Source organism: Engraulis encrasicolus, chromosome 9 (assembly GCF_034702125.1).
Source record: "Engraulis encrasicolus isolate BLACKSEA-1 chromosome 9, IST_EnEncr_1.0, whole genome shotgun sequence".
Classification (NCBI taxonomy): domain Eukaryota; kingdom Metazoa; phylum Chordata; class Actinopteri; order Clupeiformes; family Engraulidae; genus Engraulis; species Engraulis encrasicolus.
The window spans coordinates 35,326,508-35,338,359 of NC_085865.1; the positions used below are offsets into that span (position 1 = coordinate 35,326,508).

Here is an 11,852-nt window from a genome sequence, read left to right on the forward strand (position 1 = left end):
TACCTGCCGAATTTCATGCTTGTATCATAATTTGCACGATTTTTCCTGTAGCCGCTCCACTACACACACAACACATGCATGCATGCATACGCACAGATGCACACACACACACACACACACACACACACACACACACACACACACACACACACACACACAGATGCACACACACAAAAGCACACACACAAAAGCACTAAATATTCAGGGTACCATCCACACACACAAATTCAATGAACAGTGATTTCACACTGAGACAAAGTTAGTTGATCATCATATCACCTTCATAGAACGCGCCTACCTGAACATCCCTTTTGAGTTCAATAGGAAGTCCTTTCCTGTCCTCCAGCTCATTCCTTCCCTCCTCTGCTCCCGTCCTGCCGCTGTGGCACTTTTCTGTATTTGTGTACTCTCCGAATCCTCAGTGCTCTCTGGTGCTGTACTGTACTGTACGTTGTATCCTTTTTGTGATGCACAGTGTCTGTGGTTTCACTCTGTGTATCTGTGCTACTCTCTGTCTTGCATCTGTCTGTGACGTTGGTTACTGAGGAAGAGCCAGCTCCACTCTCTCATCCATGAAGTCATCCTAGATTAAATACTACTGATTCTGATCACATTTCCTATAGTGAAGAGTGTAGTAGAGCACATGTGTGCACTACACATTATAGTAATATACAATTTCCTGTTTCACGATTACTAGATTGATTTAACTTCTTCAGTCTCATTTTTTCATATTTGTGACCAGGGGTTTAAATTAACACCAGTCAACCAACCAAATGCAGGTGAAGCCTAGCCATTTTGGCTGGTGATGGATTTTTTTTTTTATTTAGAACTTTGTGTGTGACATTTTAAATGTGTAGTTACAATAAAAACATTCAATTCTATTCCAACATAAAACTATCAGCAATATGTGTCGACGTGTAACACAAATGTTACTGACAGCAACTGACCATCAACTAGTGTCTGTCTGTCTGTCTGTCTGTCTTTGCCGGCCTGTTAGTATCCTCTCTGGTGACTCCTCAGTCTTCCTATTTCCTCTTACCTTTCCTGTTTGTCATGGTGTTTTACCTCCTTTGTCTATCCTGTTTTCTCTCCTTCTCTTCTGTTTCTGTGTTGATGTGTGTGTGTGTTTGTGCCTGTCCTTTGCCATATATCATTCTCTTCTCCTCCTCTGTGCCTTTTTTTATTCGTTATATTTTTTTTTACATGTGTCCTTTCTCCATGATTTTCTGCCCTTTCCTCTTGTCTTTCTTCCATCTTCTTCTCCTCCTCCTTTCATCATCTTCTATCAACCTCCTTTATGCTGTTGTCCTCCCTCTCCTTTCCCTTCTTTCTGGTTTTCCCTCTGTCCCCTCCTCTCTCCTCCTCTCTCTTACTCACACTGTCTCTGATTCTCTCTCTCTCTTTCTCGCTCCATCTGGCCTTCTCTTGTCTCTTTCCGTCTCCTCTTCTCTATTCTCCCTCTCTCCCTCTCTCCTCTCCCTCTCCTATCCTCCCTCCCTATCTCCTCTCCTCTTTCCCTCTGTGTCTCCTGGGTGCTGCTGTGCTGGGTGTCCTGTAGGCCGTATGGCCTGGAGGAGGATGTCAGGCAGTATGAGCAGGACCTGGCCAGGAGACTGTACCAGTCCCGGGTGCGGGCATCACAGGCCGCCAGTGCCAACGCCAACAACAACCCCAACCTTCCTCCTCCTTCCTCCTTCTTCTCCTCCTCCTCTTCCTCCCAGCCCAGGTCTGCTCCCGCACTGCCCGCTGTGCAATGCATCGTGGGGGGCCACTGCTCTGCTCTGGGCTGCTTTGGGTGGTGCTTGATCACGGGTTGGCTTTGGAAAATAAGGGTGGGATCAGATAGAGGAGTTGTGTGTTTGTGTGTGTGGACCATTAAGCCTGACAGAGGGTTTTTGCAGGGGCTTTTGTGGACTGACACTCACCCCAAGGGTTCCAGCAAAAGCCACTTCCCTGCTTCCGAGCTTTGCACGATCACACACACCTGCACTTTGAGTTGCACTTGGTTTTTGGTCGGTTAAGCCTTTCCCTCCTTCCCCTTCTTTATTTTCTTTCTCCAGTTCTTCCTTTCCATCCATCTCCTCAGCTTTTTTGGTTTACACCCAACTTTCGCCAAATGCTGAAGGCTTTGTGATCTGTTAAAGGTGTTTAGATTATGTCTGTATTTTTTCTATTGTCTCGCTCTTCTCTCTATTTTCCTTACTCTTTGATCCACACTGCTGTTCGTAACACTCCTATCATCCGGTTTCTAACCAGGCTGTCTGAAATGCATTTCTGCTGCCTTGTTATAACAGCACAGTGCGTTGTTGCCTCCACGTCCATTAACAACTGTATGTTATGCTGCTTTGTTATCAGTTTTGTTATTTTGTTTTGTCCCTATTCTTCCTCACTTATATCGCTTGCTTCTCCAGCCTTCTCTGCCTTCTCCTCCTTCTCATTCTCCATTCCTCCTCTACTAATCATTCCCATCCTTCTCCTGCTCTCCCCCTTCCCTCTCTCTCTCTCCCTCCATCTCACTTGCGGTGTCTTATGGAAGCTTATTCTCCATCTCTCTCTACGCTAGGATGAAGTCACTGGAGCAGGATGCTCTGAAGGCGCAGATGGTGATCGCCAAGTCTAAGGAGAACAAGAAGCGCAGCACACTGGACCAGCTGGCCGAGTCACCCTCGCCGGCCCCCACCCCCACCCCCACCCCTCTGGAAGGTAGGCAGGCACTATGCAACATTCGCAACCGACATACACATGCATGCACACAGACACACAATGTCAACGTGCATACACATAAACACGAATATCTCTGGAAGATAGCTTGTTTTTTCTGTATTCCAGTCCTAACTTTTTGTGACGTGTTGTTTTTTGCATAGCAATGTAATGGTAGGCATGTAGATACAGGATTACTTCATCTCCTCAGTGCACCATTGTCATGATTCACTGAGCTCCTGTGATCCACTTTTTAATGGTGTGATTTTTGTGTGTTCCTCTCACAGACCTCTCCCCCCGAGGTGTGACGTCGCCGGGCAGACTGGTAAGCATCTGAAACCTTTGTAACACTTGTTGAGATTGCAGGTTATGCTTACTCTACCTGTTGCCTCTCAAGCAGGGCGTTGCAGAGCACACTGAGCAGTCACATGATTTCAGTCACATGATTCCAGTCACATGACTCAACTTGCCCCACCTGTGCCATATCACCTACAGCTCTGTCACCCACAGCTTCTGTTAGCACCGTGACAGCTCACTGCTTCATCCAGGGACACCCAAACATTTCTAATTAGTTATAGTATTTAGTTGTAGACTCCATACACTTGTCTCTGTACAGCAGCTGCAAGACATTGGGCTTGTTTGAAACTCTCTGTCTGGTCAGACAGACTGGCGTAGCATAAATAGTGCAATGTTGCTGATGTTTTTGAGATGTTTGTTCCACAAAATATTACTATGGTATTTCCAAGCCCAGTCTGCGCCAGTCAGATTATTTCAAACAAGACTTATTAGCTGAGCTCATGAAGTTAGATTTGCTCTTGGAACTCGTCCTGCTTCCTTCTTTGGCTCCTCTCTCCCTTGTCCTGTCCTGAACCTGTTCTGTTGCTGTCCTTTTCTTCTCATCATTTTTGTCTTTCTTTTTCATTGCATTTCTGTTTGCCTTTGCCTTCCATTTATCTTTCCCCCAAATCATGTTTCCTTTTCCACATCTTTTCCGCCTCCTGTCCTCCTTTCACCATCTGTCCGCACCTCTCCCCCTCTCACCGTCTCCTCTTTCCTTTGGTTCCTCACCTCCTCACTCCTATGTGCTGTCCTCCTCTAGTCCCTGTCGGAAAAGAAGTTTGACTACCGGCAGTTCGCTGCCATTCCTTCTTCCAAACCTGTTTACGACATCCAGGTATTACCTGCATGCCCTGTTCCTCGGACCCCTCCACCGGTCACCTCCTCTTCCCACCCCCCCAATTGTCTGAACACCCACCCCACACCTCAGGCCCTCCTCCTCCTCCTCTCGTCTCTCCTGCCCTCCCCACTGAGGACTAGACACCTCAGAAGCCTTACAGAGCCACCTACCTGTACTCCGCACCGCACCGACCGCACTGCAGCCCCAGCGATAAGCATCAGCCGCCATATTGGCTCGAGTGTGGGCTGCATGCAGAGCCGCTGCATAGCTGCGCTTGCCACAGTTTCCACTTCCTGCTTCAGTTTGCCTGTCAACCAATGGTGCCGTTGCAGATGTGTGTAGAATTATGTGCCTTCCTTAATTTAAGCTGGACAAACACTCTAACCATGGGGCATTTGATATCAATGGAGAAAGTCTTTAATTTTTTTAATGCTGCTGTGTAATCAATCAGAAAAGACAGAAGCTGGCCATTCCGCTTGTTTCTTTCTACTGAGGTATATCTAGGCGGCCATTATCAGCAGTAAGGTATTTCTAGGTAGTGAGCCATTTCTAGGTGGCCATGTCTTCTGGGTCTTTTTCTAGTCTGAAAGGAGAGGGAGCAGGAGGCCTGGAGATGGGATTGCGGGGGGGTCACGTACGGTATTGGGGGAGCTCGTGTGTGTAGTTGTCTTGTAAGTGGTCCATGTGTCATAATAATTGGTATTCATGCTAGGATATTGTGGATTGTGTTTGTTGTATTGTATTTCAGAGTATCGTGTTAAAGGGAGGGACAGACAGTTGATTTTGAAAGTGTGTGTGTGTCTGTGTGCGTTGCACGCCTGTGATGTTCAAAGTGTGAATATACAAGCTGTCAAGGCCTCCCTTTTTCCAACTCCCTCTCCAGGCTGCAGTTATAACCTGTTTGTTAGGAGCCGTTGTAAATAAAGTTGGTCCATCCAGGGAGTTTAATAATTATTCTCTGATCAACGACCGAACTGTAAGGGCAACTCCAACGCACCCGCTTCAGGTGTGCGGAAAAAAAATCACAAGTTTTTCACAAGTTATAACCAGGGCTCTAAATTAACACCTGCCAACCAGCCAAACGCTGGTGAAAATTCAGTTTGGCTGGTAGAAAATAAAACTTACTAGCCACTTTGACCCATTAGTGTGTGTTTGGCTAGTAAGATAAACATATACTAGCCATTTTGGCTGGTGATGAAGGAGTTTAATTTAGAGCTCTGGTTATAACCTAGTCATTTGAACTACGTACAGTAAGCATACACTGGTGAAACATTGAATGAGGATAAATGTGCCTTCACAGATATGCGCATAGTGAAGTATGTAGCCTATAGAACCATCCACAGGATGACTAGACCGTTCAGGTGGAGATGGAATTCATTGTCTGGAAATATGGTCAATGTCTGGAACGTGTTGGAAGTTATGTGGAAGTGTTGTCTTACACAAAATGATGCCTCGTGTGACCTTTGTAAGACTGTAAATGTTTGTGTGGTTTTTGCATGCTTTTGTGAAACAGTCTTGTGAGTGTTTTGAATGTTTTTTGTGGAAAGAATGGTTCTAAGTGGTTTGATAATGCTGGATTGTGTCTTTCTGTGCTCGTGAATGAGAATGAGACTTGGCAGAACTTTGGCTTATGCAAAAGGCGGCTGCCAAATCTGCTAAGAGCTGTGACACTAACTAACCCACCATCCATTGAAATGTTGCCCCTAACCCCCAGTTTGAATTTTTTTTTTTTAATGGGGCCGAGCAGTTTTGTTGCATCACCAATGCCACCTGGTGACCAGAAGCTGAAACTGCACCCTTCCTCTCACCTCAAGGCCGAATGGTCTTAAAAAAGGTTAATTCCTTAACAGCATCCCTGCTCCTGCAGCCATGGAATGTGTCGAAAAAGCAACCAATCAGGATGGGCCCCTCCCACCCCCGTTGCCATGGCAGCTTTCTGCTCCTCGATGTCTCTGTCCCCTGTCTCTCTGACGACTCCTTTCCCTAGGAGGCTCGTTTCTCGTTTCTCAACTCTCTGTGGTGGCTAACGCTCCCTCTTTTTTTTTTTGCTCTGTCTTCTCTACAGTCTCCCGACACTCTTGACAACGTGCGCTACATTGAAGATGGCTCCAGCAGCCCAGGTAAGAACGCTGCTCTCTACATTTCCTCAATTAGCCCTTTTCTTGTTACGTCAGACACTTTTCCATTCAATGCATTTGAAGCAGGAGAAGTAGAATCCTGTGGCATATGAACATAAACTTACACCCCACTGTTTTGTGTGGAAACAGATCCTTGTTTTTCCGGTAATACTTTACTTGACGCCGGCGTCATACGGATGACATAACAGTGTCATAATAGCGTCAAAACAGTGTCATGACCGCCATGAGCGAGTCATAAACATGGTGGCAGTGTCATGAAAGTTTTATGGTCATGAAAAGTTGACGTTGTTAGGGCTGTCTTTGATAAAGTCATGAAATGTTTATGACATTGACATAATGTTTATGACACATGAATGGCTGCACTATGACACCGTTATGACATTATGTCATGACTATGAAGCCAGCGTCAAGTAAAGTGTTACCCTTTTTCCTGTGTTGCATCAAAATGGAACATGTCTGATGTCACTGTGTGAAAAAGTCTAATAGTACTTGGGGTAGAACTGTGTGACGTTCTATAGTGTCTCAACCTTTTCATACTGATGTCATATGCGTATTCTCAGTGTTATTTGTTGTTCCTAAACACAGGTGACTTCCTGGGATAAGTCGTCTGATATTGGTAGGACTCTCTCTCCCTCCAGTGCTCTATCTTTGTGTGTGTGTGCGCGCGTGTGTGAGCTCACAGCTCCTCTCTTCCACGGCTTGATTATTTGATTATCTGAAATTAACCAAACTCTACTAAGCAATGCTCTCTAGGATCAGTGTGGCTCCACGGTTCTCAATTGGTCTACACCTCAGCGCAGGCTTACCAATTCATAGCCGTTTGTAACGCGGGAAAGGGGGAGGGGCTGCTTTGGTCCTGAGGTGTTTCCTCTGAGTGTGTATCATGTGCTCTCTCTCTCGCTCTCGCTCTCTCTCGCTCTCTCTCTCTCTCTCGCGCTCTCTCTCTCTCTCGCGCTCTCTCTCTCTCTCTCTCTTTTAAAAAAACAAAATCTCTTTCCCTTTCTTTGTCAAGATCTTGCATTGTGCATTTGTGATGATTACCACAGATTTGTACTCACTCCAAGTTCATGCTATTGCTATTGTATAATCATCTGTTCAAAGACAGACAGGCGGAGTGCATATGCTAAATGCATTGCTGCTGCTACTGTGTGTCCTCTCACACTACACACCACACAGCTGATAATAAACACACATCCTGCATGGAAAAACACCTAGAGTAGACAGACACACATCTTAAAGTGACACTGTACCATTTCTGTAAATAAGCTAATTTTGTACCTATCCTTCAGTTTTAGCTTTCTTCTGTTCTTTCAGTTGTTCTCTTAGATGCTACTAGTTACAGTACATGCAAGCAAATATCATTGAATTGTTTGGGTCCAGCTAGATGCTGATTCAATGATATATGCTAGCTTAGAGATCAAATTAGCTCTGTCAGACTCCGAGAAGGGCTGGAAGAACTGGAGAATGGTAAAACCAAAGAACGTAGATTGGATAAGAAGTATCACACTGCGTGTCCTATGACCTGTTCCACACTCCGACCCCGGCGGTAGTGGCATTGTCCTTTACCATGCTTCCAATTTGACTGTAGAGGAAGAAATTTTGACTCCCCTCGCCATCATTCCGTACTACGCTCCAATGACGTCTAGTGTAAACCCTCCTATCTCTGCCTCCTTGGGTAAAACTGAGTTATTTAGAGGAGGTGTAAAATGAGCTTATTTCCAGATACGGCACAGTATCACTTTAAGGCAGATTCTGTAGATTCGAATGGGATCTGTGCGTGTGTTTGTGTGGATACATGTGTGGGCCTTGTATGGGTGGTGTGTGCATGATCTTGTGCGTTTTAATCTTGTCTACAGGACCTTATGGTGTGTGAGTGATTTGGCTCCATTGTCTTCATTGTTTTACAAATAACAATAATAACTTTGCTAGGGAATGTGCTTTGAACAAGCAGCATATCAAACTTCATAGATGCCAGCCTTTTATTCTCCCTTCTCTCTCTCTCTCTCTCGCTCTCTCTCTCTCTCTCTCTCTCTCTCTCTCTCTCTCTCTCTCTCTCTCTCTCTCTCTCTCTCTCTCTCTCTCTCTCTCTCTCTCTCTGACCACTTTTTACCATGCACTTTTGTTAACGTTCGAGTGAATACAGAGAATGATTATTTGACAATCGGGTCTTCATGCTTCCTGCTTCTTCTCAAGTAATGCTAAGCTACAGTATGCAGGTCATCTCCATGTTAACTACCTGATCGATTGGCATTCAAACGACGCTCTGAGCAAGTTTGTACTTGATGTACAGTACGCATAGAGGACTGGGGAGGGGAGTGTTTTCTCCCTCTGCTGAGTGTGCAAACAGACCTGACTCCCTCTCCTCTCCTCTCCTCTCCTCCACTGCCCAGCTTCATTCCAAAGACTACTGTACCTTCTCTCTGCTGCGCCTGCTCTACACTGGGTTGTTGTTGAAACAAGCTTATGAACTAAATCTGACTCTCTCTCTCTCTCTCTCTCTCTCTCTCTCTCTCTCTCTCTCTCTCTCTGTCTTGTGTCTCTATCTCTTCTTTCCATCTCTCTGCCTCCCTTCCTCTCTCTGTTATGTCTGTGTGTATCTCTCCCCTTCCCTTTCTCTCTCCCTCTTGCTCTCTCTCTGTCATGCCTCTCTCTCTGTCATGCCTCTCTCTCTCTCTCTTTCTTTCTATCTTTCTCTCTCTGCAGCGGTGGCTGGTGATGTGGAGGTGTCCCCAGTGGTGGGCAGCACTGCTCTGGAGGAGATGGCCCTTTACAGCAACAAGCGCAAACTCCGCCAGGCTCGTCGCAGCCTGGAGACGGCAGTGCCCACATAACCTCCACACAACACTCACACAACCCCCAAACAAACAACCCATAACACAATCTAACACACACGCACCTACATACGCCTGACACGTAGTCATGGAAACACATGCAAGCACACACCTCTGAAACACTAATGACTGAGAAGTTGGAACACTAACGCCCTCATACACACACACACACACACACACACACACACACACACACACACACACACACACAGTACAGAAGTACAGATTCTGCACAGCCATCACAAACACACAGACACACTGTCAGTGTCACACACTCGCGTTCCTCTCAGATCAAAGCACCAAGACGTCAGCCAATGTCTCACCCGGCCGGCCGCCACAATAACCTCATGGGGTGTCCACCATGGACATGTGTCTGCTCTCCGCGACCCCTGGCTCCAGTGGGTTGCCAGGGAAACCAAGTGCTCCTGTTGCCCGGTGCTTGATGTTGGACATCAAGAGCAGAAGTTGGAGGAACGACACCAACAACTAGTCATCTCGCCATTTGTTTTATTTTGTTTTTTATTTTTTTTAATCGTCTTTTAGCCTGGGCCTTCAGTTTCCGTTTTAGAAGCTGAATTATTTTAAACTGACAACTCGCGCTGTGTTGTTGTTTTTTTATCATTAATATTTTCAAATTCACGCCTAGTTTTTTAATGTGTGAAAAGACAACTGAAAAAAGGTGTAAAGAGACTGTTGTAGTTGTTGTTGTGCAAACTCCTCTGTTTAAGTTTGGTGATTTTGATAGAAGGGATTGTTAGATGGAAGAAATACTTCTTACCCTCACTTCCCCAAGGTCCTAATGCCCACCAGATCTTCTTCATTATTCCTCATAATCGTTGGGTGTTCTTCAGGCTTTTAAGGTGACTGCCATCCTTTAGAACATGAGAGGAGGTGGGTTCACCAGTGTACCTCATAGTGCGGGAGAAAGGTGGTGTAGCGATCTGGCTGTAGTCGTAATCACACAATCGCTCTGTGTGTCTGATTGTCTGTCTGTCGTGAAGCTTTTTTTCTTCCTTCTGTTCTTTTCAAAACTCGAGGCCTTTGTCACAGAGCTTTAAATTCATAACATTATCTGTCAATATCCTCCATGTGTGAATTGGAGCCTGCTTTCAAACCACAGATGATTTATACAGATGAATGTAATTATTCACTATTTTTCCCTCCCTTCCTCCTCTCTCCTTTTTTGTTATTTTTTGGCTCTATATTCGGGCGTCTTGCTAGAAGACATCAAATCAGCAGCCAGTGGCGTGCTGATGATTTCTCTTGCGATATTTTCAAATTGAAAGTAGGCTGTTGTAGATGTCGTTTCACCCTTTTGAACTGGACGATTTTCTCTTGTTCTGTTATGACCACTCGCACGTCAAACACTGTCAGAGAGAGAAAGTTATTGTTTTTTTGTTTGTTTGTTTTTCCTCTCTCCGTTTTCTCTTACAATCAAAGCAGCCACCAAGCCTCTTGGTTGGCCATGCTATTATGCTATGCTAAGCTATGCGGGTTTGCCAGTCCTGAAGTGCAGTAGTCAGCAGCATTCAAGTGTGTGGTCTTTCGGGACCCATCAGGGGTGATTGAGAGTCTCTGCCTGGACCACAATGCTATTTTCCAGTCCAATCCCCATTCCACACAATGTGACAAACACGCTGGTCCAGACGAGCAAATAAATCTTGTTAATGTTTCATGAACAAATGTTCAAATACACGCTCACATTGACGTTTGACCACAACCTCTAAGAGCCAGTTTAAAGGCAATGCATCTCATTTTGTGGACTAAATGGTACCATGCTTTCCTTTTCATTGTTGATGGGAAGGGGGACAACGCAAGCAGAAATCCATGGCTTTGATTTGTTAAGTCCTTGTGTGTGTTTCTAAAGCTTGTTGTTACACATATCTGCTCTCTGGGGAATAGGTTTACTCCAGACTGGCTTGTGAAGAAGGTCATTGCTAAATTTCACTTTCATGCAGGAAAAAGTACCCATCTTTTACCATTATGAAAAAGTACCAGTATCTTTTAGCATTATGAATCATTAATTTAAAACAATCTGAAGCCACTGAATAAGAAAATGAATAAAAATGTAATGGCCATGTGAATAATGTACAAATAACATGTAAGGCTAAAACGAAACAAAAACTAACAAAAACAAAAAAAACACATGTAATGTGAGCTGCTTCAGCCCACCACACCATCGAGTCCTGAGCGTTGTAAGATGTGGGTGTGGATGGGGCTGCTCAATGCTTGTATATTGCCTCTAGTGCGTCGATTCCTTGTTTGTTTGTTTTCTGCTGAGGGAGAGAGATTGATCCTCCATTAGTTAAAGGAAAGAGATAGAAGAAAATGTATTTTATTTTTGAGCGTATTTTTCAGAAGACGGTCTCTTCTCAGGGCAACAAACCGCCCTCAGAATCTACAACTTTGGAGGGATTTGTTTTTTTGAAGAATCATATCATGAAAATAGCATTTGTGTTTTTTAATTTAATTGTACTAATCTTAGAAAATCTGTTGTTTTTAATCTGTTTTTATTTTGTGTCATGTTTTGTTTTATTTCATTTTGCTTTTTCATGTTGCTTTCGCTGACTGAAATTCAGTTTGGTTGATAACACTTCCTGGGAACGGCTGATTTTTAGCTTTCTAATTGGTCTTCTTACCCCAAAAGCCAGCAGTCAAAAATCAAATCGGTTCTCCACAACTAACCAGATCCACTACATTGCTATAGTTTCACCTCCCATTACAGGGCAGTTTTATCCCTTCTTTTCTTTTCTTTCGATTCTTTTCTTCTCTAGGGAGGGAAGGATGCAGGGTGGGGGAGGGAGGGAGGGTTTTTTTGCAAAGGGGGTGTGGGGGGGTCAACGGGTGACAGGACAAGGGTTAGAAGTCATCCAAGACTGTAACTAGTGAATTTGTACAACCAAAGAAGTCTATTTTGTGGTTCAGGAATAATAAAGTTTACTTTTCATTTAACATGACCTTTTTGTGTGCCTGTGTTTTTAATTTGCTACATCACCTAGCGCTGTC

The 11,852-nt window shown here is 44.7% G+C and overlaps 1 protein-coding gene across 17 annotated transcripts in view; it reads left to right on the forward strand.

Annotated features, from left to right (window-relative positions):
• Window positions 1–9,536, forward strand: part of scrib (scribble planar cell polarity protein) — a 135,837-nt gene extending 126,301 nt beyond the window's left edge. For 12 of the 17 annotated variants that reach the window (XM_063207010.1, XM_063207020.1, XM_063207018.1 and 9 more), the window contains 6 exons: window positions 1,559–1,726; window positions 2,564–2,703; window positions 2,988–3,025; window positions 3,800–3,874; window positions 5,943–5,997; window positions 8,719–9,536. In XM_063207010.1, the coding sequence (XP_063063080.1) occupies window positions 1,559–1,726; window positions 2,564–2,703; window positions 2,988–3,025; window positions 3,800–3,874; window positions 5,943–5,997; window positions 8,719–8,846 (604 nt within the window). In that variant the 3' untranslated portion in view covers window positions 8,847–9,536. Of the gene's footprint in view, window positions 1–1,558; window positions 1,727–2,563; window positions 2,704–2,987; window positions 3,026–3,799; window positions 3,875–5,942; window positions 5,998–6,600; window positions 6,632–8,718 lie in introns of all 17 variants that reach the window. The other 5 variants (XM_063207017.1, XM_063207022.1, XM_063207015.1 and 2 more) reach the window with 5 other exon arrangements.
• Window positions 9,537–11,852: the final 2,316 nt, after the last annotated feature.